The 27,189-nt window shown below is 46.8% G+C and overlaps 1 protein-coding gene across 2 annotated transcripts in view; it reads left to right on the top strand.

The window, feature by feature from the left end:
- Window positions 1-2,355: 2,355 nt before the first annotated feature.
- Window positions 2,356-27,189, top strand: part of ZCCHC14 (zinc finger CCHC-type containing 14) — a 51,961-nt gene continuing 27,127 nt past the window's right edge. For both annotated transcript variants that reach the window (XR_008508580.1, XM_036390106.2), the window contains exons 1-2: window positions 2,356-3,233; window positions 16,197-16,320. Coding sequence is in view for 1 of the 2 variants with exons in the window: in XM_036390106.2 (XP_036245999.1) it covers window positions 2,670-3,233; window positions 16,197-16,320 (688 nt within the window). In the remaining variant the exon portion in view is untranslated. The remainder of the gene's footprint in view (window positions 3,234-16,196; window positions 16,321-27,189) is intronic.

The raw sequence follows: 27,189 nt of genomic DNA, 5'->3' as shown, positions 1-27,189 counted from the left end.
AGCAGTTCCTGGTTCTTCCCCTGGACAGCCAGGAATTCTTGGTGACAGAATTATGTCATGCCCCTTTTGGTTTGCCCAGGCTTCACCCAAAGCCACTTCTAATCAGAGAAAAGGCTCCCAGTTTATCTATTACACTTCAGGTTAGGCTTTTTTTTGCTGTCTGGCATCAAAGACGAAAATTTTCTGTCTGTAAACAACACAATCACTCTTTTGCAAAAAAATTCTCATTAAAACATTTATTTAGACTCAGTCTTAGATGTGGTTCCCAAGCAGAAAGTTTCAACCTTCTTCACCTTGCTACAGAAACCTGACTTTGAGCACAGTGTGGTGTTTTCAGGATGGATTAGTGGATAGAGAAGGTGCTTTCAGGATGGATAAAACCACCAATATAAGCAGAAAGGCCACCAAAGAACTCATCATGCCCATGCCAACGGCCTGGCCCAGGGTAGAACTCAAGGCAGACCTTTCCTGAGGGAGTGAGAGCACTTCCTCTGCTTTCCACACATCCCTTCCTCCCACGGACAATGCCGGGCATGGCAGGAAAAGGAAGCACATATGGTGTGCACTCCATGAGGGAACTCTGCAAGGAAAGGACACAGAGAGGCTCTGGGGCTGTCAAGGACCCTCTCACAGCAGGAGCCTGCAACAGAAGCAGGGCTGTGTCTCTTTACAATGTTTGACATTATGCAGCCCCAGCCAGTGTTCCCTGCCTGCTGACTCCTGCATTTCACTGGGGCTCCAATAAAGGCGGTCGATGGCCTGCGATATTCCACAGGGAAATAAAAAAGGGTAAACTACCAGCGTTTGGAGTGTTTGTGGTGCAGCAGTTCGTCTTAGCAAGGTGCATAATGAGATTTTCCAATAAACCATCACCCAGAGGAACCAGACTTTTTCTTGTCTGTGATACCAGCACAAGTGGTCACACAACTCATGTGAGAGCCCACATTTGGGCATCTGCACATCCCATAAAGATCAACTCGAGACAAAATGCAGTTTTTCCTTTAAAAGGATCAATGTTGGGTCTTTTGTTTATCTGTAGTGCAGCAACGTTCCACTTGTGAAAACAAAACCCACGGTCCATCTTCCAAGATTACCATCACATAAAAACCAAGCCTGGATTCATTCGCTGCCTGCCTGGGGCTGCATTTAAAAATGTTATTCCTGGCTTGTCCCACTTAAAGATCTTCACCCATGTCATTTATCCAGCTGATGCACAGTCTGGCTAGTGGGCTACCACAGCCAAACAGCCGAGTCCCATGGAAAAACACCATGAAAAACAGAAATTGTGTCCGCCCAATGCCGTCCGTGCAAACCTGCAGCCACAACCCTGGTAGAAAATGTGCATTGCTACGTTTCTGTCAGCTAGAATCACGGTTTAGAATGGAGAATGGGAACGAGGGGGCCAAAAAACCGATCATTTTGAGAGGTCTTTGGTGTCTCTTTTGTTTCCACACTGTATTTAAAGACAATCTCGAGTCAGGTGCCAAACTGGCTGCGGGTCGGGCTGGTGGCGGCCCAGGCAAGCGCCGCTGCCAAAAGCTTTATTGGGGTTTTGGCATCACCAGGCAGCGGCAGCAGCTCCGGCTGCATCCCCGGGGCTCTTTGTCAGCCTAAAAACAACCCTGAGGAAGGAGAGCATCGCAGCCATTCCCACTCCTGCTCCAGGGGTTCCTCGTGGTTGGAATGAGGCGCTTGGACAGAAAAGGCAGGGAAATCTGCCCACATTGTGAGCAGCAAACAGCACGGGCAGCACTCGGGGACGGGGGGCAGACTCAAAAAGCGCCGGCCATGAAGGACACAATGAAGGAAGGAAGGTGCAAACACACGATTTGGGGTGTCAGGCTGCACGCCGAGGCTCCTCTCCAGCCTGCGGGGAGGACAGGAGGGCCAGGCCCAAACCCTTTAGCTCTGCGGGGTCAGCGGGAGCAGGGCGAGGCACAGCTGTGCCCGGAGCGGGGTCAGCGCCCCTCAGAGCCCCCCGGGGCAGCGCCGGCCGCAGCCGCAGCCCCTCCGCACCCGCGGGCGGCCACACACAAAAGGCGCTTCTTCCCGCCCCTCTCCTATTTAAGGACTCCTCCACCAATCAGCGCTGGGGGCGGGGCTAAACTGGGAGGATTGACAAGCCCCCGAGACCCCGCTCCGGAGAGCGCGAAAGGGGGCGGGGAGAAGCGACCGCAGCCAATCGGCACGGGCGAGCTGGCGGCTCGGCCAATCAGCGTTGCGGGGGGCGTGTCCCGCCGCGGGGTCAGGCCGGGAGCGAAGGCGCCCGTCGCTCCCTGTTCCTCCCGCTCCGCTCGCGGCCGAGCCTCCTCACCGCGGGATCCCTCCGCCTGCGCGCAGCGGCCGGCGGGGTGTGCGCGCCGCTCCGTGCCCCTCCGCCCGGGAGGGATTATTTCCCGCGGTCGCGGCGGCGGGGCGGCCCCGGCGGGGCCGGGGGATGGAGGCACCGGGCGCCCGCCGGAGGGACGGAGGAGCCGCCCCGTGAGGGAGGAACGGGAGCGCAGCGGCCTCCTCGGGGCCGCCGGCGGGCGGGGACCCCGCGGCCAGGCCGCGCCTCAGCGCTCGGGCCTGCGCCGCCCTCAGCGGGGCCCGGCCCGGCCCTGCCCGCCCGGGGCTGCCCCAGGCCGGGTGTGCGAGCCCCGGCCGGGGCGTGCTCGGCGCGGGGCACCATGGTGGAGAAGCGGTGCCCGCGGCTGCAGCGGGACGGCGTGTACCGCTGGTTCTCCGAGCTGCCCTCCCCGCAGCGCGTGGAGTTCCTGTGCGGCCTCCTGGACCTGTGCATCCCGCTGGAGCTGCGCTTCCTGGGCGCCTGCCTGGAGGACCTGGCCCGCAAGGATTATCACTCCCTGCGCGACTCCGAGATCAAGGCCAACAACCCCGCCGACCTGGGCAGCCTCACCAACCTGACGGACGAGGTGGTGCGCAGCAAACTCCTGGTGTCCCTCGCCCTGCTGGGCTCTGCCCACCGCGAGGCCGCCGGGGTCCTGTTCCGCACCCTCACCCACATCGACTCGGTCATCAACAACTACGGGCTGCAGCTCAACGAGGGCCGCACGGGGGATGAGTTCCTGTTGCTCTTCACCATGGCATCCAACCACCCGGCGTTCAGCTTCCACCAGAAGCAGGTGCTGAGGCAGGAGCTCACCCAGATCCAGAGTCTCATGGCCAGCACCAGCAAGAATCCCAGCACCTCTACCCTCAACACCATGGCAACCTATCCTGGCTGCCATAAGGTGGGTATCCTGCTTTTTGCGCGCTGGAATGGCACCGGGCTGTGCCTCCGGCTCTCATTTTAAACCGTGCTGTAGCGCAGTGCTAAATGGCAGCTACAGAGGCATTGGTTGATGATGGGGATGGTCAGCTGAGGGCACGGGGAGAGGATGGATGGAGTTTTTACGAGCTTGTGACATTTAAATGAGAAGGGGTTGACGAGCAGATCACCAGCAGCAATCTAAGCCCTCCGTGATTGCTTCTCAGAGCATCTGCTGGGGGAAGAGTCCTGCCAGCTGCGTGGAAAATCGGTGATTTAGGAAGGGGAATAAAAGCATCTGTTTGAAAGTTCCCCCTAGAAAAAGTTGGAAAGGAGGAGTAGCTGTCCAGTGTCCAAAGCAGCTTGGTGAGACTGGGTTTTGTTTAGACGGATGTGATGGCAAACGTTTGGAGTTGCTGGTGTTAAGCTCAAAGGAACGTTGTCGTTTTCTGTCACTCTGCATCCCTCGGGTATTGATCCTGGTGTCGGGGTTCACCGTCATTAACTTGCTGTTCTTTCATTCAGTTGCCAGCAGTTAGGCCAGACAGGAGCGTTTTAGGATGTGCTGTAAGTCATTAGATATGTGACTGCTTAATTGCTCTCAGCCCGCTACAAATGAGGGAGTCAAAGTGCCTGTGCCTGATTTTAACCCGCTTGAAAGTTCAACCTAAGCCCCAGCTTAGAGGGTGCTTGTGAGAAGTTAACAGGCTGCAGCCCTTGAGGGCGAGTGGATGATGTGTTACCCTGCTCTTGGGAAAGGTGAGGAATACCTAAAAGCTGTGAAAACCCCTGGATTGGAGTAATATCCTAAATAAAGCTGTTTCTCAGGGCTCAGTTGAGATTTCACTAAGTTGAGTGTTGAATTCCAGACTGAGACAGAAATCTGTGCACAGTCTTCCCCTGAATACAAATTCCCTTCCATTTTCATGTTTCTTTAAACACCTCTGCTTTGTAAAATTGAGATGTGTTCAGCTTCATATTTTTCTTATTCTTCCCCTTCCTATCTTGTTCCTGATCCCCTGTAGTAAGGGGGAAAGGAACAAGGCATGGGAGAGCCTCTTCATTCAGCTGAGACCTCCATGTGGATAAAATATAGCTGGAAAGAATATTTCACACAGGATGTAGAAGGATATAATTCAAACCAGAAAAAAGCTTCTTTTCAGGTACTTCACTACTTCCAGCTTTCCTTATTCAAATGATGCAGCGACCCTAGGTTGGAAAGGAAACACTGTAAATCATATCCAAGATAAGACAAGCAAAAAATCAAGATAAAATCAGGCAGGCAGGAAGGTTTTTGAGAGTCTTCTTTCTGAGCAGCAGGATTTATGGAGCTGAGGAACTCCAGCACTATTTATGTCAATCTAAGATGGACGGAGAATCCATCCTGCCATTTTTCCTGCCAGGAATAAGGCAGCCAGGATCGTTTGATTTTTCTTTCCTTCTGAGCTCACTGAAGGGTTGTCTCTTTGAAAAGCACATTTTTATAGATTCTGTGTTGAAGAATCTTGGTTGCTAAGTACAGAGTAGTGAGAGGGAACACAAAGGTGACTTTGCCTTCACAGTCTCTGAATGTGCATTTTTTTTGAAGCGATGCAGATTTCCTTAAGATTATTTTTTGTTGTTGTTCTTAGCTGGGTAATTCTCTTACTTTTAGAGTAAGCAGTTGGCTTAAACCAGGAGTTGGATGAAGCAAGTGGAAAAAACAATCTCTCTCCATTCAGCCCTGTTTAAATATCCACAAATAAATTCCAGCACCGAGTCCTTGAGGTGTTACCAAGCGATGTTGTGACAATCCTTGTGCTGTAACATCACCTCGATAAAAACAATGTGGCTGTGCAGAGAAACTGAGTGCCCTGGGCTGCTCTTCCTCCTTGGAATTGGAGGAGAATTCCCTCCCTGGTGCCAGCACTTTCTCCTGGCTCCTGTTGCTTTACTCCTGGGTTAGCCATGGTGAGCTGGTGCTGGAGTGTTCAGTGGGGGAGTTCTGCTCCTCTCTGAGCTCATCCTTAACTGGAGAACCACACCTCACCATCTGAGGTCCTGAAAAACTTGAGGAAGCTGGGATGGTGTGGATGTGAGGTGGGTTGCAAAGAGGGAGTGTTTGTGAACTGGCTGACTTCTCCTCAGCTTCCCCCTTGGGAGAGTGAGAATTGGGTGTAACTCTTGTGTAACTGTACCTGCCCTGCTGCTACAATTTCTGATTTATGGTTAACTTGTTTAGTCAGGGAGATGCAACAGAAGTCTGAGCAGTGTTCTTTGTTCTCCTTGCAGAACCCAATGGGAATGTGCTGCTTCTGCCTAGCCAGCCCTATTAAAATATGCCCCAGCCTGATATTAGCTATAACTTTTTCCAGAGGGTTGGACCTTGCATTCCTTCTTCCATCTCCTCTTTCACATTTAACAGTGAAATACCTCAAAATCAAATTGTGTTTAACAGTGAAGAGACTGAACAGTTGATACAAGTTTACTGTAATTATTTCATGATTCCTGGAGTAGCTTTGGGGTAGGTGAACACAGCTGAAGATGGTCAGTGATACAAAAACTGCTTTTTGCTGTTTCCTTTTACTGCCTGCAGTTGCTGACTATAAGGAGGCTTAAAACAGCTGCCCATGTATTTTTGTGCTTTTTCTTGTCTTATCTGAACCTTAACTTTGCAGGAAAAGGTGGCTGTGGCTGGCTTTAAGTAGGTCAGTAATTATTAGATTGATGGTTTCTACCTGATGGTATAAAATGAACATTTTATGAGCAGGAGGGAAAATGCTGCCCTCTCTACATTGCCTTAGACTCGCTGGGGATGGAATCATGGAATATCCTGAGTCCAGCTCTTGGTGCTGCCCAGGGCATCCCAGCAATCCCTCCTGGCTCTGCACAGCTCCTGCCAGGAGGGAACAGGGAACAGGAGCAGGACAGGAGCAGAGGGAACGGCCTCAGGCCGGGCCAGGGCAGGCTCAGGTCGGACATCAGCAGGAATTTCCCCATGGAAAGGGGGGTCAGGGATGGGAACTGCCCAGGCAGGGTTGCAGTGCCCATCCCTGGAGGTGTCCCAGCAATTCCTGAGGTGGCACTCGGTGCTCTGGGCTGGGGCCAATCTGTGGGAATTGGTCACAGGTTGGACTTGATCACCTTGGGGGTCTTTTCCAAGCTCAGTGATTTTGTGATTCTCTGCTGGAGTGCATAGCAGATGCAAACACAAATCTGAACTTGAATTCTGTCATCTGCATGGATGCTGGACATGTTAATATGAATCTCTGCATGGACTTTCCTCTCAAGAACTCCACTGTCAGTAACTCTAAGGACAGAACTTCAGAGCTAGGGAGGTTATTCATGAATCTGTCACTCTGTTTCCTGGAGTTCTTTCATCTCCTCATTGAGATGGTGCTGTGAAACCAGGGAAATAAGAGAATGCTTTGGGTGCTCAGCACCTGCTCTGCTGGGACAAGAGCTCTTCAGTGCAGCCAGGGTGATGAGCTGTAGGTTTAGATCAGATCTTAGGAAGGAATTCTTGGCTCTGAGGGTGGGCAGGCCCTGGCACAGGTGCCCAGAGCAGCTGGGGCTGCCCCTGGATCCCTGGCAGTGCCCAAGGCCAGGCTGGACAGGGCTTGGAGCAACCATGGCAGGGGCTGGAATGAGATGAGCTTTAAGGTCCCTTCCCACCCAAACCATTCCCTGATTTTGTGATGATGATTCTGATCTGGCTGTGGCTTCAGCTGCAGAGCCAGGCTCAGAAATAGCCACCCTGAGTGCAGCTTGTTTGCAGCTGAGGAGAAATAAGGGGCAGTGACCCCAGAGTTATGTGCTTGTTTCAGGCTGGTATCTTGTGAATGGGAAGGAGGGTTCAGCTTCCAAATACTGCACCAATGGCTATTTCAAGTTTATAGCATAAGGGACTATTTTTCACTCATGCTAATTCCATAGGCTCCTCTAAAACTTCCAAAGAGCACAAGGCTGTGTATTGGGAGCTGTGGAGTTGCTCTGAGGGATCCATTTCAAACACTTTCACCTGTCTGCACTGTTGGCTTCAGGAGCATGAATGGACATAACTCCATTGAGAAATATTCTGATATTTTTATTTCACCAATGGAGTGATGAGTTATAAAAAACCATCACTTGCTGGGTTGGAGCTGAGTTGTCAAGCCCTCACAGAGACAGCAGTGCAGCTATTAAGTGATCTATGTCAGCTGCCTTTGTGGCTGCTTTTTGAGCTTTGTAGGAATAGAATAAATAATGACAAAGTTAATTTTTAGCCTCTTTGAGGGTATTTCGTGGATTCAGCAGATGACCATGTTGAGAGCAGTTGCTGGCTGGGGTTTGAGTGTTTACTCCCTGCTATCAGGAGTTGCTATCTCAGGATGATCTCACTTTCCAAACCACATCAATCCAACCTCAGGAGCTGTAGGGACAGGTCTTGTAGCTTCCAGCTGGTGACATTGCCAAGCCCTGCAATGTCTTTTGCATATCCTTTGAGAATTTTTGGGTACTCCAGGCAACGCGGATTGCACACAGCTCTTGATATTCCACTCTAGAAATGTGAGGCTTCCCCTTCTGGCTCTTTTTTTACTCATGGTTTCATTTGAAATGTGATTAAATAGTTCAGTCTTAAACCTGCAATATCTTCAGAAACGAGCTTTATATATAAAGGAATCCTTGGGCAGTAACAAAGTCAATTAGCACCAAATTCACTTTGCCTAATCATATGATACATGATGAACTTGAATTTAGGAACCTAGAGGAGTTTGCCTGGGAGATGCACTGTGCACCCAAACATCAGGAACAGAGCAGCCAAAAAAATGTGTGTTGAGCTAATAATGATGATGTTTTTTCCATGAACTGTTTTCCCATTTATTTTTGCACAGGCTGAATGAAGTTTTTGTTTTAAGAGTGCATTCCACTTCACTTTTTAAATTGACTCTTTTTTCTACCAATTACCTCAGAACTGTTATTTGTCAGTGAAGCAACACTGAAGTGGGCCTCATTCTTGTGGGATAAAGATAAAGGTGTTGGATGTTTTGGAGTGCACCAGATCCAAAGTGTTTTAATGGAATCAGTGCCTGAGCTGGAGGAGTTCCTGCAGCAGATCCTGAGTGGAGAAGCAGAGGCAGCAGAAGTTAACCACACCTCACAGGCATTCCAGGGGCTGGCTTCAAAGGTGCTGAACAGCAGCCTTGTTTGGCAGTGTTTAACCATTTGGTTTAGTGGCTTTGTAAATGTTTGAGTTGCTAAAAGGGAGGTGCTGTCACCTTCAGTGTCAGTGGGCACAGCCCTGCCCCTTCCTGGCAGGGCAGAGCTCGGCTGCTCCTGGCATCTTTCACATTCAAATACTGCACTCTCCATTGACTTGCTCTGGAGTGCTTTTTATCCCTAAGAAAAGCAAATATAGTTCCAAGAGCACAGATAAGATTTCTTAGAGCCAACAGAATTTTATTATAGAAATGTTGGATCTCATTTGTCTGTGGAAACAAGAGCCATTGTCATACTTCCACTTGAATTTGCCTTCAGTCTTGGAGCCAGTTGAATTGAAGCTGTTTCTTCCTGAGGTTTGAAGTGGGTATTAACTCAAGCAAAAGGATGTTGGTATGGCTCAGATCTGTGTTGCTTTGAATGAGCAAACTTTTAATTCCTTGCTCTTGCCTCATGCTGAACCAAATTTTTTCCATTGATTCCATTGGGATAATTATCCAATAATCAGCATTGGGAGCGATAAACCTTTTAACAGATGTTCAGGCCATAAAGAGTTTCAGGGCTTTTGTGAATAGCTGAAGTGATCCAGAAATAATCAGATCAGTTACTTAAGAGCAAGGTCTTAGTTTTAATTACAGACCTGCCAAGTCCTGATGATAAATAGTGAAAGTGGACACTTTTCATGTGCATTATGAATTATTCTCCAATGCTGCCTTCTTTTATCAGCATAAGAGGAAGAAAGAAGGACTTTGAGAGGCTGGAGGGTGTCCAGGGAAGGGAATGGAGCTGGGAAGGGGCTGGAGCCCAGGAGAGGCTGAGGGAGCTGGGCAGGGGCTCAGCCTGGAGCCAAGGAGGCTCAGGGGGGCCCTTGTGGCTCTGCACAGCTCCTGCCAGGAGGGGACAGGCTCTGCTCCCAGGGAGCAGGGACAGGAGGAGAGGGAACAGCCTCAAGCTGCTCCTGGGGAGGTTTAGGCTGGATATTAGGAAAAATTGCTTCATTGGAAGGGTGTTCAGGCACTGGAATGGGCTGCCCAGGAAGTGGTGGAATCACCATCCGAGGAAGTGCTGAAAAAACCTGTGCATGTGGCACTGGGGATATGGTTTGGTGGTGATCATGGCTGGCCTTGGTGTCTCAGAGGCCCTTTCCAGCCTGAATGACTCTGTGCTTCCATGATTCTGTGGAGTTTTATTACACTCAAGCCATTACTTAAGTGAATATTGAGGAGGGGAAGGAGGGGGAACCAGAATTCAGGGGATTTGTGACCTGTCAGATGATTTCTTTGTGAGTTGTTGCAAGAGAGACGGGGCTGGTTGGCTTTAGGTGGCATCAGGTGAAGAAACAGGATCAGGTTTGTGCATTAGTGCTGGGGTGTAGAGCAGCAGTGTCTGTCCCAAGGTCTGCTTAGGAGCAGGGATTTGTTTTGATTTTGAGGTGGTTTGGATGATTGGTTTGTAAAATTCAGATTGGATGAGTCCAGTACCTCTATGGGAGATTTCTGTTCCTATCATTAACAGTGTTGCCCATTCTTTAAGCACAGGGCTTTTAGTGGAAATGAGTCTATAAAATCCAGCCCAGACTTATTTTGGTCCATCTGTTCTGCTGAATTCATGAGCAGCCTCGGAGCAGGTGTGTGATTGTCCTGTGGTGTTTAAGTACCACATGCCTCATTTCATTGCAGAGACTCTCCCAGGACAAAACCATCTGATCAATTATCCATTATCCCATTTCCCTGGGAATTGCCTCTTCACCCTTTGTGTTCCTCCTCTAGGAGAAAAGGTGGATTTCGGAGCTGCTGGAACATGGAGGCACCTGGCTCTTACAGCTTATTTGGACTGTTGGAACCACTTGAATTTTAACACAAACCAAACACTTCCAGCTGCATCCACATCCCAGCCCAACAAAGCAGCTAAATATGTGTAAATTCAAGTGGTGAGCACTTCCCTGGGTATGTGGAGAGTGGGGGGTGTTTGTGAGGCCTTCTTAACCATCCTCATGGAAGAGCCTGAATCTTCCAAAGGAGAAGGTTGGAATTTCCTTCTTCTGGTGGGAGAGCACTCAGGAGTTTGGAAATGTGAGTAAATTCAGGAGTGCTGCCTGAGGCTGTGGTTTCACAAGACTGCCTTGTTACTACCCAGAGGAAGGTGTTGGCTCAGCCTTGCCCCTTCTGGGCTCGTCTCAGTGCATTTGGAATTCCACATCCCTGCATTAGTTGCCCTCATCTCCCACTTGGATTTAGCCTGGTGAACACTCACGTGGTGTCAGCCTGACAGCTGAGTGTCAGCAATGCATTTTTATTCAGATTACTTCAAACCCCGAGTTTGTGCCTTTGGTGGGGATCAGCCTGAGCTTGCAGGGGCTCTGTCCTTGCCATCAAACTTCTCCTGGAGCATTGCTGCCAACAGGATTGCACCATGTTAAAGGCCTTGGTGTTAACCTCAAATAAGCTGCTGTTAATACTCAGTAATATGAACCTGGCAGGACAGGAGCTGAGTGGTTTTTACCCCCTGGAGTCACTGTTCCAGTTCCTGGACTCACTCACACATGTTACCTGCTCCTGGAGGGCAGTTTATGGCTATAAAACCTTTTTTTTTTTTTTAAGAGAATTCAAAAGCCAGTATGGACAGAAGCATTTCTCTGTAGGACTCTCAGTTTATCACTGGCCATTGTTGGGAACATGGGAAAGTTTTCCCTGTGATCAGTGGGAGAATGTTTGTGTGGCTTGGAGCTCCAGGACCTCACTTAACTCACTCATTGCTCCTTCATATTCTTTGCTTTTCCTGTGTAATACATGACCTAAATTTCTTACCTAACCAGGTATAGAAATCCATATTTTGTTCCCTCAGATCCTGTATCATTGTTCCATGTGTCCATGGTGCTTTGGGTAGTGGCTCTGTTGATTTTTTTTTTTTTAATATATATTTTTGGCTCTGCTTCAAACTAAGTCAGCAAATACTTTGCTATTAAACCATGTATTTTCTGTGCTCTGTTTATTTTTCAAAGGAACAGATAATTGCTGTTTTGGTAAAACTCTGACCACATTAAGTTTGACTCCTATCAGTCCTGTTATTTTTATGAAAGGCTTTGCTGTATTCAGTGTTAGCAAAGCTAACAGTTACCCAGCTTCCCAGATTTCCCCTTTTCCACAGTGCCTGGGACAGAGCCACTTCAGGCAGAGCAGCACCACCTGTGGGAAGCACCTGGCTTTATTTTCCTGTGTAATTTTAATGGATTGAGAGCTTCTAGAGCTGCTTTTGCTGTCCCAGGAAGATCTGAACCTGTTAAAACCTCTCTGGTGCTGGGAAGGAAATCACAGAATTAACAAGGCTGGAAAAGACCTTGGAGATCATCATGGCCCAACCTATCACTGCACTCTGGGGGAAAAAAGGCTGGGTTTGGATGATGACAGGTGAAAATGGGAAAAATGGGACAATGGCAAAATCCTAGCAAGGAATTCTGCTCTCTTGGCACATTTGTCATCAACCCCTGTGTCACAGCAATTGTTTCTCTTCCTGGTCAGTCCTGGGGGTTGAGGACTCCAGGGCAGCATTTAGTGATCCTCCTGAATCATCTGTGTTGGGAAGGATCCACTTTTCAGTAGCTGATGCCAATTTTGATCCTGTCATCATTGCAATGGGGAGTGAGGCAGAGAAGTCACTCTGAGCCTCAGTCACTAAGCTGTGATCAATTTTCTTTGTTCTTTTCAATTCTGCCTTTAACTCGAAGTGCAGGAAACAGCAGGGTTTGCATCTGGAAAATCACAAGTCCATCTGTGAGCCAGATGCTTTGCTGTGGAGGGAGCACATCAAAGGGTCCCAGGATGATCCAGGTTAGGAGAGACCTTAAAGCTCATCTCATTCCAAGCCCCAGCCCTGGGCAGGAGCACCTTCCTCTAGACCAGTGTGCTCCACTCAAACATGCAACATTAGAGTGGAGGAAAAATAGTTTTAAGGATCTTTTCTGCAGCCACTTTCAGCTTTTAGAGGTGTTGAAGGAGCCTTCAGGCCACTGTGGTGTGGAGGGAATTGCTGAACAGTGCAGTGAAGCTGTGGAGAGGTGCATCAGAGGCTTTTCCTTCTCCCTGGGAATGCTGGGCTGGGCTAAAATCAGGCAGGATATTTAACTCTGGGCTTGCTGCTAGTTCTGATTGCTCTTTATGGACTGTTTCTGCTGATGTTCTCAAGTCATGTCTGTAGAAAAATCCAGTCTTTTATTCAAAGGTCTACTGCTGTTTTTTCTTAGACATTGAATGATTCATGGGTTTTTTTCCTGCGTTTATAAAATGCCACTCCTGTGGTTTGTTATGATGTATGGCCTGAACATTCCTGGTTCCTGTGATGCCAACTTATCCATCTTCACTGTGGCCTGTTAGTGCCTCAGAAAACAAGCCTTGAACAGTTCTGGAGCTGCAGATGTTTATTTCTAAATGGCATCTTGGCTTTCTCAGAGATGTTACAGCTCCTAAAAGGTCCAAAGCAATTTGCTCCCTACTTTTCCAGACCCTTATTTCCCTGGAATGCCTCGTTCTTTATTCCAAATCCAGTTTGTCCTGAGTAGCTGTGTGCTGAGCCTAAACCAGGGATTTCAGGAGTGTTCAGATGTGGAGAACTCTCCTTCCTGAATTTACTTGATGTTGAATTTCTGCAGCTGAATTTGTACAGGTCCTTCCTGTAAAGCTTTTCCCAGTGTTTCTCCCAACCCTCCCAGGACAATATCTCCTGCAGCTCTGAGCTCTGGGTTATTGTTCCTCTTGTTTGGCTTGGCCTCAAGTTGGGGAAAAAAAAAAACAAAAAAAGAAAGAAGGAGAAACAAAAAATGCTGTTACTATTTTGGAACTTTGATTTGCAAACCACTTTTCATTATTTCACTTTCCCTAAACAAATCCAAACCGTTGCAGTATCGTGATGTTTAAGTCAGTGGAAAAAATGATTTCAGAATTTGGAATGGGAGCTTTAAGCAGTGGGATTCAGTGGTTCTAACACCATTCAGCTCCCTAACAAAGTGCTCCATTTGGAACTAATCAGAGCTTTGTGATTTTTCTAGGCCAATTTGGAACCGCTTTGATGTGAGACGGGATCAGATAGTATGAGCTCAGGCAGACAAGACATATGGGCTAAATTAATCCTCAGCAAGTCTAGGAAAATTAAATCTTTATGGAAAAAAATGGAGGTTATGTATAAACAAAATGCAAATTATAAGCTGCACGCGATGCTTGTTGTAAGGAGAGTGGAGAGGAGGGAATACAAGATAAGAGGCAATAAATTGTAACAAACTGCTTGTTCAGAGCTTTTCTGGAGCTGTGTGGCTGCTCTTACCCAGCTTCAATCATTCTGAGTGTTTATATTTCTGATTCTTCCGAGTATTTGGAACCTGGTTGTCCAGGATAACACAGCCCTGCCTGAGCTCCTTGCCCAGCCTGCTCCTCTGGGCTGTCCCTTTGCCAGGAGAATGGAGTTCAGCCCTCTGGAACTTCCTCCCAGCAGCCCTGGGCTGGAGGGGGGGTTTAATGAGCTCCAGGAGAGAGAGGCTGTGTGAGATAAGCTCAGCTAAGGACTGACTTTGGCAAAGGAAATTTAAACTCTTCCCCACCCTCCTGCCAAGCTGGGAGTTTAATGGTTGGTCTAAGGGAAAGCTTGGTGGTAAGTTTTGTTAGTGGTGGGAAGCTGTGCTGAAGAAACAGTGTATAATTAGATAAATAGAACATTTTTGCATTTATATATATAAAAACTTTATTTTTTTTGTCAAGAAGTGCTGAAAAGGAAAGCAGCTCCCTGTAACCCTCTTTTTTCCTGACACTCATCTGCCATCCTGGATTGATTTCTTTACACATAGAAGCTTTTTTATGGATGTCAAGTATACAGAGCCTTTCACTCGTTCTACTGCCTTAAAGTGTGTATAAATCTATAAATGTCAGTCTTAAAATGGAGCTTACAATAGGTAATTGTATGGAGTGGGGCTGTGCTATTTCTGACTTGCATTGTGTGTGCTGACTGACGGCAACATGGAACAGGAGGCTGTGCAAAGTATTGTTTTCTGCAAAATTGTCCCAGCTCAGGGCACTGTGTCAAGTTAGCAGGGTCTGAGGGAGCCTTTTCCCTTCCAGGGACCTGGAGCTGCTGGTTTTGAGTTACCCTGAGTGAAGGAGAACTCATTTTGTTATGGCAAGATGCACATTTTCTCCTGTGATTTGTGCCAGGCTAAAAATCCATGTGGAATTCTAATTACAGCTCTACCTACCAGCAGCTCAGGTTGATTCCAGATGTAACAATTGAATTTCAAGTCACACAGTTCCTCTGAGTAGGTACTGGGAGTGTTTTTGTTGGTCTGAACTCCCTCTTTAAAGCATCTTTTCCTCTTCAAGGTTCTTAAACCCCTTTTTTGTTTTGATGCTTCAACCTTCTGCTTGGGCATTGCTAGTGTAGGAGTTTCCATTGAAATATGATCATGACAGGTTATTCAATGGCAAAGACAAGAAAATCAGGGTTTTGCTGAGAATTTTTCATTGCAGTTTGATGTGGAAATGCCTTGAGTCTCATCTCTGGAGAAGTAATGGAGCCCCATGGAGCCACTTGTGCTCCCCTGGCATCAGGATGGGAAAGAGTGGCAAGAGTGAAAGAGAGGGAACTCCTGGCTTAGGATAAAGATAATTGAATAGGAAAAGCAGAAGCCACACATGCAAGCCAAGCAAAGGAATCAATTCCCTATGGATGGGCAGGGTTTGGCCATCCCAGGGAACCACACAGGTCATGGTGACTGAGGAAGAATATTGGGGTCACTGAACATCCCCTGCTTCCTCCTTCCCCCAGCTTTCCCCCATCCTGAGCATGATGCCACAGGCCCTGGGAGCAGCTGAGCTCAGCTGGCTGCCCATGCCCCGTCCCAAACCCTTGTGTCGCCGTCCCAAACCCTTGTGTCGCCGTCCCAAACCCCTTGTGTCCCCGTCCCAAGCCCCTTGTGTCCCCGTCCCAAGCCCTTGTGTCCCCGTCCCAAGCCCTTGTGTCCCCGTCCCAAGCCCTCGTGTCGCCGTCCCAAGCCCTCGTGTCGCCGTCCCAAGCCCTCGTGTCGCCGTCCCAAGCCCTCGTGTCGCCGTCCCAAGCCCTCGTGTCCCCGTCCCAAGCCCTTGTGTCCCCGTCCCAAGCCCTTGTGTCCCCGTCCCAAGCCCTTGCGTCCCCGTCCCAAGCCCTTGTGTCCCGTCCCAAATCCTTGCGTCTCCCCAGCGTCTGTGCTGGTGGGGTAGAATGAGGACCCAAAAAGGCCTCATCTGTGTCAGCCCTGCTCAGCAGTGACCAAAACATCACTGAGTTCTCCACAGCTTCCAGCACAAATCCAAACCAGCCTCACAGCAGCTACTGTGAAGAAAATTAACTCTACCCCACCCAAAACCAGCACAGTGTCATAATAGAAAAGTGACATTTTCCGAGAGCCCTTTTCCTCGGTTTTCTTGTGGAAAAGTTAAAATCTGTGGTGTGCAGAGGTTAAAGGTCTTACAGTCCCTCTGCCGTTGACTGCTGGGTGACTATTGTTTAAAAAAGAATTATGCTGTAAGTAGCTTTTTAGATTAGCCAAGATAATCTCAGTGTGTGAATAGCTGCTGACTGAAAGCACTTCCCTGAACTGTTACTTGGGGAATATCAGGAGTAACACCCTCAGTTCTGAGAGGAACCAACTTCTCCTGAGTGCCTTCCCAGGGGATCCCTCTCTCCAGAGAAGCTGTGATGTTTGTGTGTTCCCTCTGCTTATTTTAATGGATTTTTGTACTTTTCCTTCCAGGTGGCTCCAAGGTCGGAGACCCCCATCAACAGTGTCAGTAACAGTTTGGAAAATGTGCTCCACACATCCACACATTCCATGGAGGAGTCACTACCCAAGAGGCCTTCAGGGAAACACTCCAAAGGTGTGTCCTTCTCCTTGTGCTGCTGCCTCAGATCCTTGGTGCTGCTCAGCTTCATTTTCAGTGGGGTTGGGGGCTGGAATTTTGCTGCTTTACTTCACACTTGGGCAAAGTTACACAGGAGTTTGTAGGAAGTGTGAGGGTCAGGGAGGAATGGCCAGTGAGAGAGGAGTATCCTGATTTTTCCATCAGGAAATAAACAAGAAGGTTTTTGAGATACCTCCTTCTGAAATACCAGCTTTGCTTTCAAGAAATACTCTCCAAGAGTAGTGGGTATCTTGGACATTGCACCTCCCAGCAGGTTATTTCTTGGATAAAGCAAGAAAGATTTCTTGCTCAATCAAAGGGAAAAGGCATTTAAACAGTTTGATTGCCACTTCCACCTTTCTCTTGCTTTCCCAAGTGGGAACTGAGTGAAGAGAAGTGGAAGATAGGTGCAAGATCTCTCTCCTATCTCTGTTCCAAAATAAATCTGGTTTTCTAATAGCTGACCTGGCTAAAAACTGGCCTTAGCAAATCAGGGTTAATTATTCCATTTCCACACTCCATGCTCTCTCTGCAGGTATGAAAATGTCCAGGCTAAAATGTGACTAACAGTATTTTTATGTAATGCATTTTAAAGATCACTGGTAATGAGGAAAGTCTTTGAACTGGGAGCTGCTCTTTGTGCAGAACAGCTTTTGTGAGCCCTGTAGGGCAGAATTAATCAGGGGAAATATCTGCCCTCATATGTTGCCTTCCAATTTCATTAAAAATATTGTCAGGCACCATCTAAATCTTTTAATTTGGAATTTGTTCTCTTTTCTTCCACTGGCTTCCTACAGAACTTTGCAAATCCAGTTTGATACCACAGAAATTCCAGAATTTCAAAGCACATCTTCACTCAGAGGATCTGATACAGCTCAGGAAGGGTTAAATGTCCCAGGAAATGTTGACTTGCCTCCACCAGCCCTCCTTTTCAGTGACACACTCCCCTGTAATCCCAGAAGTGGAAGGAGCAGTCATTTTTTACAGCCCAGTCATGCTGGAAGGAGCCATTTCTCCAGCTGTAAAAACCATCAGGGTAGAAGAAAACGCAGCACTAAGCAGAAGCATGGCTGGGTTTGTGGCTTTCATCTGATTAAAAATAGGACAGGGTTCAACACTGTTTTCATTTGTACTCAGTGATTGCTATTCCAGTACCATATATGCTAAGATTAGTCATGGTACGCTGTGAAAATTAATTAGGTTTTGCTCTGATCTGTTTTTCTCTTATAGAATACCTGCCTCGTGTTCAGTTTAATTTACAGACTGCCTCAGTGAGGGTTGGGAAAAGGGGGTGTGGAACAAATACTGATATTCTGCTTTCTGCTTCACCAGCAGTGTTGAATTCTCCTTGATGTCTTGGGGTTCTGTTTCTTCAGCTTGGAGTGCAATTTGGGATTATTTGCCACCTGAATCCACTGTTCCTGACTTACATTCCTCATTTTCATAGCAAACACAGCTCTTAATTTGGCAGGACCCAGCAATTTTTTAACCTGGAGCACATAAAATTGTCATGAAAGCACGGGATGCTTGGTTTTCATGTTGTTATTTTTTTAGTGAGCCTGGTTTCAGGCAGCTTGACAGGACAGGATTTCTCCCCAGAAGTAATGAGCTGCCCAAGGTCATCATTCCTCTCCTGGCAAAGCCCTGGAGCTGGAAGTGTCTCAGTTAAAAAGGCTGGAGCTGAAACATGAGAAAGAAAAGAAAAATGAGAAAGGTGCAGTATTTGTTGTGCTTAGCTGGATTAGAGACAGTTTGTATTAACCCAGGCAATGTTTTAATCCCGATTTGGAGACATGTCAGTAATTTAATTTACTCTCCACAGCTGAACAGTGACTGGGGTTGTAGTAGCTTGGACCTGGAAGCTCTCAGTGACTGTGTTTTCCTTAATCCACCACTTTTGGCATCAAATGTTGCAGTTCCTACACGGGAGGGAGGCAGGGAGGGAGAGAGGAGCATTCTGCTGGATCTCTCAGGGCAGTGTGTGTGCTGCTGCATGTGGGAGCTGCAATGTTTGTGCAGCTCGTGCAGAGACTTGTCAGGTACCTGGGAGTAATTTCACCAGAGCTGTGCTGCCTCAGGAAATGAATTTGTACCAGGAGTGTCAGCCTGAGAAGTGCCCCAACCTTTGCTTTTACCTCGGAGGCCCAGCTCGCCGTGGGAGCGCTGTCAGGCATTCAGTCATAAATTGTGGAATGGTTTGGATTGGAAAGTGTGACTGTGGTCACAAGGGTTTTCAGGATGAAGAAGAGACGAGAATGTTGACTCCATGATCAGAAGGCTTGATTTATTATTTTATGATATATGTTACATTAGGACTATACTAAAAAGAAATAGAAAGGAAAAGGTTTCTTCAGAAGCTAGCTAAGCTATAATAGAAAAGAATGAATAACAAAGATCTGTGTCTCAGCCAGAGCAAGAGCCAGCTCTGCCATGAGTGGTCAAGAAATCCAAACACCCACAGGAGACCAATCCCAGGTCTACCTGTTGCATTCCACAGCAGCAGATAACCATTGGTTACTTTGGTTACTGAACTGCAGCTTCTCACAAGGGAAAATCCTAAGAAAGGATTTTTCATGAAAGATGTCTGCGACAGGAAAGGACCTTAAAGATTGTCTAATTCTGTGGGCAGGGACACCTTCCACTAGCCCAGGTGCTGGATCTGTGCTGCAATACTCAAGTTATTGAGAGTGGTGAGCAGAAAACTTAGTTTTTTTTATCAAAATTCCTCAAGTTTTTTTCCTGCTGTTTCTCCAGGCTAAAGCCCTTTGTCCCTGTGTACATATCTGTGGTAAAATGGGATAAAGCAGGTGGACATTGCTTCCAAGTGGAAGTTGTGGCACTGGGAAGTTCTGTGCCTGCTGACATAAAGGTTTTGGTGATCTGTGCTCTATCTGGGCTTCTCTTTTATAAAATAAAGTTTAAAAATTTGCCTTGTGCAAGTTGAGAAAAAAAAATACAGGTGGGTTCTGACAGAAGGATGTGGAGCCCTTGTGAAATCCAGCAAGAGTAACATGCTCTGGGAATTGTGCTTTTTATTCCTATTTTGACCAGTGATTTAGGACTGTTCAGAGCTGTTTCCACAGAGGGGCAGTTGTTTTAACTGGAGGTGCCTTTAGGAACTGGGGGCTTTCCCTGTTCTCAGGATCTGCTGTTGTGCTGGAAGCTGCAGTCAGGCTGTTCTCAGGTATTGAGGCACTGACAGATCTCACTGGTCAGAGATAAACACAGAGATTCTTGGGTTACATACAATTAAAATTCCAAGAGAGATGTGTTGCTTTCTGTCCCTCTTCCCACTGTTCCTAGAATGCAGTCAGGTTTTAATAATGGTTTTAACGCCATTTGAACAAAAGAAATTAAAATAAAGGTTGAGCATTTTTTATCTCCTAAGCCTTTCCCAGTAGAAAGTGGTTAAAAAAAGTCACGAGTTAAAATTGCTTTTCACTGTTTTGTTTTGCTGGCAATCCTCTGCTGGTAGCAAAGGGAAATTCAAGAATTCCATTTTTATTCCAAAGTTCAGGAGGAGCTGTGTGACCCATGGGAAGCCCTTTGCACAGAGCTAATTTTTAACAAGCCTATGGATGTAGGGTTGGGGTAATTCCCAAAAGAGAGGAGTTACTGGTTATCACAGCTGACTGAAAAAAAATCAGCTTATTTTTGTTCAAAAAAGCAGTAGGAATTTTCCATGCTCCAGAGATGTTGTTAATTACTCTTTTGCTGTCAGGTTCCAAGGATTTGGCCATTAGGTGGAGAGCAGTGGAGGCAAGTCCTGCTCTCTGCATGTGACATATTTTAGCAATGTATTAAACATGCTCAGTGACCACAGCATATTTTCCAAAAGCACAGAGGAATTAAATGCATTAGACCAGATGTTGAAATGCAGAACAAAAGCAGCTTTATTATAAAGACAACATAAGTTACAAACATCCCAGGAAGAGACTGTGCAGGCTTCATGCTGCCACTGCTCTCAGTAAAATCAGTAAAAATCTCAGTGAATCAATAGAATCCTGATTTGTCACAGCCTCTGGGTGAAGTTTCCTGCACTGGAGGTTTAGAAGTTGCTCATCCCTGTTCATTTTGCAGGTGGCCCTTGCCATGTCCCTCCCCAGAGCAGCCTGGACAGTGATTTCCTCAAGTGAACAAGTCTCATTTTCTGCAAAGTGACAGGAACTCTCCTATTCTTGTGTTTCCTGTCTATTTTTCTTGCCTTTTCTCTGTTGCCACACAAAACCCTCCAAATTGTCTCCACGCCAGCCTGATTTCAAATGAGGCAACTGTTGAAATCTGATCCTTCTAGAGTGAAGCTGAATCATAATTCTTGCAACACAGGATCTAAGGATAGGCACAAACTGCTTCTGGAGAGTGAGGAGGAAAGCTTTGAGATGGAAAATGGGGGCAGGAGCCTTTATTCTACAATCTCTTCTCCATTTAGCTCTGCTGAGCACAGGAAAACCAATTGCTTAATTGAAGGGATGCTCTGAGTCCACACACAAGGGCCTGAAAGCCTTGGACAAACACACGGAGCAGCACATGGATAAAAGTCCATGGGCATGAAGGAAAACAAGCTCTAAATGCATCTCAGGGATATATTGATTGAGTTTTCAATCAATATTGGGATGTAAACCTGTCCCTGCTTGCAGAATGCTGCTGAGCCCAGGTGGGATCCCTTGGAGGTGCCTGTGGTGGCTGTCACGTGCAGGGCTGGGATCTGAGTTATTTCATGACAATAGGCAGCAGCAATGGGTGATGTCAGCCTCCCAGAACTTCTCACCACTATTTTTGCTGCTCTGTTTTCCTTGGCAAAATGTGTTTGTACGGTCTTGCACCTTTTTTTTTATTCTCCCACTTCCTTGACTCATTCTTTTTCCATAAGAAACCAGGCTGCAGGAGCTCTCCCAGTTTAATGGTGACCAACAGCCTTTTCCTCTTGAAATGTTTGACACCAGCCTGCTGAAGGCAGGCAGAAAATACAGGGGGAGGGGAAAAAAATGCTCTGAAATCTATTTTGTTAAGGTCCAGACTTTAGACTGCCTTGTTCTGCATCAGTTGTGGAGCTGGATTATTCTATTTTTAAGTAACTGCATCATCTCCAACAATATTGGGTCAACTACTGGTAGGGTAGGGCTTAAAGAAATATTTAGGCTATGTTAATCCTTCAGGAAAAATCTCCCTCTCCCTCCTGTATATAATTTTTCAGCTGTTTGTGTATGTCCTTGTTCAGTTTCCCTCTGAAGGGAGAGCTCTGCTTCTAAACTTGAGCAATGTAGGTTGAGATCACACAGCAGGCAGTGCATTCCTGACCTTCTGTCTCTGCCACACGAGTTGTTTGAGGAATATCAAGTATTGAGAGTGAATTCTAGAAGTCAAACCCAAGGATTAGCGTGCTCCAAAAAAACATGTTTGGCTCTTGCATATTTTCCCCTGTGGTACAGGATTATTGTATGTTAAGGAGTTTTTTGGTGATGCATCAATCACGTTGCTCAATGTGGAGTTGAGAGTTCAGTTCAGGTTGGAGGTTTGATTTTGCAATAAAGACAATACTCAAGTTTAGGGTTTTAAAAACCATCAGAAATGTATTTCAGCTCATGTTTTTATTGATAGTTCAGTTGTCCTCTGCTTACAGAAGGCCATTTTATGTCCCCAAAGCCAGGGTGAGTGGTTGTTGTAGAGCTGGGAGTGGAGCTCCTCGTGCTGGGGTGGCACTTGGACTCTGGCAAATTGATGTTGTCAGCTGTTAATAAGTTAACTTTTACCTTCTCTCCAGGTTGGAATCAGTATTTCTTTGTCACCCTCACTGCCTCCTTTTCCCTGTAATGAGCCTTGTCAGGAGAGATCTGGGATTGCTGTGATAGGCTGGGGAGGAAGAGGAAGAGGAGGCAGCACAGACACTCTGGCTGGGTGGGGAGGTGCCTCCTGTGCAACCTGGAACTGCTCCTGGCTGGGTTTGGGATCCATGGCCCCCATTCCTGCCCCTTGTGCTCCACAGGGAGGAATCCCAGCACACCCAGAGCTGCAGTGAAGGATGCTCTGGGGCTTTTCCTGTGGCTCTTCTGGAGCCCTGGGGCTTTTCCTGGGGCTCTTCTGGAGCCCTGGGGCTTTTCCTGGGGCTCTTCTGGAGCCCTGGGGCTTTTCCTGGGGCTCTTCTGGAGCCCTGTGGGTTCTCCTGGGGCTCTTCTGGAGCCCTGTGGGTTCTCCTGGGGCTCTTCTGGAGCCCTGTGGGTTCTCCTGGGGCTCTTCTGGAGCCCTGGGGCCTTTCCTGTGGCTCTTCTGGAGCTCTGGGGCTTTTCCTGGGGCTCTTGTGGGGCCCTGGGGCTTTTCCTGTGGCTCTTGTGGGGCTCATCTCACAGAGCATTCTTTAGTTTCCTCTGAGCAGTTTTAGTTGTTTCTACACCATCTGCCTTGAGCCCATATTCCCCTGAAATAATGGATATCAAGCATTTAACCTGAGGGCCTTATCCTGAAGCTGCTGAGTGATTCTCTAACTTTGGTCTTGTTTGGACTTCCTGCCTGTTTTTCCTCAGTGAGGAGGTGGAATCACTCTGCTTGGTCCCTGCCTAATTAACTGCTGAGCCTGTTGATTCAATTCATTCCAATTTAACAAAGCTATTTAGAGATTTTATTTACAGTGATGTGTGCATAGGAGAGACTCATTCATGCTTCCTCCAGGAGAAGTGAGAACAGCTGAGGTACAGCCTGGATCTGTGGGAAATCAGGCTTTGTTTTGCTCCATGATAATCCATAAAATCCCAGAATTGGTGTTGGAGGAGACCTTAAAGCTCCTCTCATTCTACCCCTGCTACCTTCCACTAGCCCAGGTTGCTCAGAGCTCCATCATTCATCTTGATTTTATTTATCCTTGTGTTAAAAATAAAGATTTGTGTGCTGGGCAATATAATTTCCTTATTAAACAGTAGGAAATGAGCAGTTTTCTGCTACAATAGGATTCGACAAAGAACACTTAATTTGGAGGAGTCCATTCAGTTTGGCTTCAGTGGGAGCTGGATGATACTTTTGTTTATAATTAATTTAGTCAAGCTACTCAGAAAAATTTAAATTCTAAGAATAGGCTGCTGGTAAATCCAGCTGTGCCAAGGATTTCACCTCTCTGTAATGCAATCCTCAGGCACATTCCTGATCTTGGATAAGGACAGTGTAGTCCTCAATATCTACTGTGAGATTATAAACTCATATTTAATATTATTTGCCTTTTTCCATGGCTCTCTCAGGAGGCCACACACAGGATGTGCATTCCTGGAAGGATTCTCCCATTTCCATGTCTTTGGAGTCCTGGAAGTGCCTTCAGTGGCCCAGGAGTTGTTAATGAAGGTGAAATGATTGGTCATTACCTCAGCAGCTCTGGAAGCAGCAGCATGACCTTCTTCCCATAATGGAAACAAGAAAGCAACTCCAGCTTTTCATTAAAATCACATTAAATGGTGAAAACCAGTTTTTCTCACATCTTAATGGTAATGGTTTCATACAGCCCATCTTCTGAGGCAGAAAAAAGGTGTTGGGAGAGCTTTTCCTGTGGTGGAACTAATGCTTAAACCTGCATTATTACTGATAATCCTTAATTAAAAGCAGGAGATGAAATTTAAAATTTAAGAAATAACTGAGGGATAACAAATATGTAATTCAAGACTGAGGAAGAAAAAAAAAAAACCAACAAAAAAACCCCAAGAAGGTAGATTTTAACTGCTGCTTTTGCCTCCTGGCCAATTCCTGCTGGAAGTGGCTCAGTGGGGCTGGATGGACATTGCTGTGTCTGCTGCCTGCAGATGGAGAGAGGGATGTGAGAAATGCTCAGAAATGCTCAGCTGTTCCTGGTGCCTTCCGAATGCAGCACCCTGAACATCTGGGCATTTCTGAAATAGCCCATTTTGCTGCCATCTTAAACAGGGCCCTGCAAGAATTTAGGAAAGAATTTAAAAGAAATGGCTTGCTTATCTTATCTAGGCCCACATAGGCCTTAAACAAAATGGGATAAAAACTGGCACTTCAGAGAAAAAACCAGGAGTGATTCACATGTATTCCTAGAAATCCAGCACATCCCTGTCCATTTTACATACTGACACCACTGTACTAATGACTAAATGGCAATTTTCTGCTGCATGTCATGCTCAGGAAGCTCTTACAGCTGGTTAGTTGTTAGCTGGTAAATGTTCCTTCCCTTAACAGTTTATTCCTAAATCCCCTCATTTTCCAAAGCACATTTTTCATTTCCATCTACCTTTCCATTTAGATGAATTCTTGCCTCCATATCTGAGGGTAATAGGCTTAAAGTACAATAATTTTCTCAATAGGCAGCTGGAGTTTTTAGAGGTATCTGAAAATACAAGTGAAAAATGGTGTCATCTCTCACATAGTTTTGGGTCCAGACCTGCAAATTTCTGGGTATTTAAAATAAATCTGAGGTTTCTTGCTTGCCTTTGATGTCAGCATTACAATTCTCATTGGGGGCTTTTCTCTGCAGACATGGGAGGCTGTGATTTTGGAAAGAATCAGACTGCAGCAGGGAAAAGGTATCAAATACTGGAGGACTGGAGAAATGGGTGATGGTGGGAATTGGAAAGAAATGAAATTGGGGCTGTTCAGCCTGCCATGAAGCTGGGCAGGGACTCTTCATCAGGAGCTGCAGTGACAGGACCAGGGCAATGGCTTCAAACCAAAGGAGAGTTGCTTTGGGATGGATATTAGGGAGGAATTGTTGGCTCTGAGGGTGGGCAGGCCCTGGCACAGGTGCCCAGAGCAGCTGGGGCTGCCCCTGCATCCCTGGCAGTGCCCAAGGCCAGGCTGGATGGGGCTGGGAGCACCTGGGATGGTGGAAGGTGTCCCTGCCATGGCAGGGGTGGCACTGGATGGGCTTTGAGGTCCTTTCCCACCCAAACCATTCCATGATTCCATGATATGAAAGAACAAATGTGAGAAGAGTCCAAGCAGTGGAATTCTGTCCATTATTCAGTTATTTTGGGGTTGTTTAAAGGAAGTTGTGTTCTCGTGTTTAATGACAGCTTAATGGAGTTTTGATGAACGGCGTCTGTTGGAAAGTGCCAGAGCAGAGCCTGGGCTGGGACCTGCATGCAGGGATTGCTGGGGAAGGGAAGCAGCTGGAGCTGTTCTTGGACTGATTGTAGGGACTAAAATGAGAATGAAATCTCATTTGTGGGTTGCAGACAGTGGGAACTCAAGGTTTGAGGGGTGCTACTGCCCCAAACCCTATGAACGTGGTCCCTTATACTCCCTGGAGCCTTCCATGGAATTGTGCATCTGATCTGGTCCTTTGTGCCACACAAGTAGAGGAGACAAACAGTCAACTTTGTCATTGTTTAGGTGCTTTGAATTTTCATTTCTAATTTAATTTTCTTTTGTTCTTTTAAGCTGGGGAGTCGCAGGCTGTAATTATGCACGACAATGCTTTTGATTAAAGTAAATTTTCTTTCTTGGGTGCACAGAAATGCTAAGCTAAAAGGTTAATGTTTCATTTGCTTTCTGGCTTGTTCTTTTATTTCTCCCTGGAAAAAAAGAAGGAGAGGGCTTGCTGTGCTGCATGACTTCCCTGCCTGGAGTGGATGCATTTCATCAGTGGAGGGTGTGGGTGCTATTTTTAACCATCACTCAGAGGGGCAGCCCTGCTAAAATTACATCATTAATATCCCCAGCTGAAAGGAAATGGCAGAAAACACCACAGGGCCTTTGGAGTTTCTCTCCCTATTGTGTTTTCCACTCCTGGGGGTGAATTATTCCAGGTGTATCATTCCAGCAGGGTTGTTTACAGTCAGCTCTTGTGAAGAGGCCTGAGGAAAAGTGCAATAAGTGAATTTGTCTGCAAAGCCAGCAGGTATGAAATAGGTCTCAGTGGCTTGGAGAGCTCCTAGTTTGTGTTCCTCCCTGTCCCTGTTATTAAGGAGTTCAGGGATTTGCTGGATCTCCAACTGTTGCAAAAGGAGGTGGGGACCTGGAGCTTTAAACATGAATTTTTGCTAGAAGTGGGGTTTGTTTCATTCTGTAGGCCCTGCTAAAGGATCTGCTGGTGAGTCTGGAGATTCAGAGCTTCAGGGCTTGGAGATTTTTAGTGGATGGGGTCTGGTGTTTTTTGCATTCTTTTGGCTCAGTTTCTGGGCATTCTCATTGCCCTGGCAGTAAAATCTACTTTGGGCTTTTCCCTCCTGTGTTTGCTTCATAGATGTGTTACAGTTATCCAGTAGTTGTGTGGTGTCTCCAAATCAGTTTAACTGCTAAATTAGAACTTCCTTCTGCCTCTTTGAATCACTGGTCAAATCTTGTCTGGGATCCAGAAAGAAGGAACAATGAATTGTACTGAAGTAGAAAAGGGAACAAGAATGTTAAAGCCTGAGAACAGAGACGCAAAAATTGCCACAAAAGGGGAACCTCACAGAAGTGAGTGAGCAGGGATATTTGTTCCTCACTGAGCTGAGCACTTGAATGCATTTGTGGCTCTTGGCAAGACTGTCTGTACTCAAGGATTTTCTATTCCACATGGGTCCCTCAGTCTGGTGTTTTTACATAGCGTGCTAAGAGAATTTTTTTTTTTGTTGTTAACAAGGCTATAATTCCTTAGAAAATAAAAATTGAAGCTGCTATAAAATGACTTTGTCCTTGCTTCTCCTGCCTGTTATTGCAGCCTTAGTCATGAGTTTCCAGTGCTGAGCCTGGTCTCAAAAAATGCAGCAAACAGCACGTGCTTATTTACAGGAGCATGAAACCCTGCTGGCCTGGAGCAGCCCTTCCAAAGCAGGCAAGCTGCTTCCTTCATCTGCCTTGGAGGCTGAAATGCTGCATTTCTCTGCACTTGGAATCCCTTACCTCCTTTGGGTAGGGGCAGGAATC

Source organism: Molothrus ater, chromosome 12 (genome assembly GCF_012460135.2).
Source record: "Molothrus ater isolate BHLD 08-10-18 breed brown headed cowbird chromosome 12, BPBGC_Mater_1.1, whole genome shotgun sequence".
NCBI classification, from domain to species: Eukaryota; Metazoa; Chordata; class Aves; order Passeriformes; family Icteridae; genus Molothrus; species Molothrus ater.
Note: the sequence above shows the minus strand (reverse complement) of the source record. Positions and strands in the feature narration are given on the sequence as shown.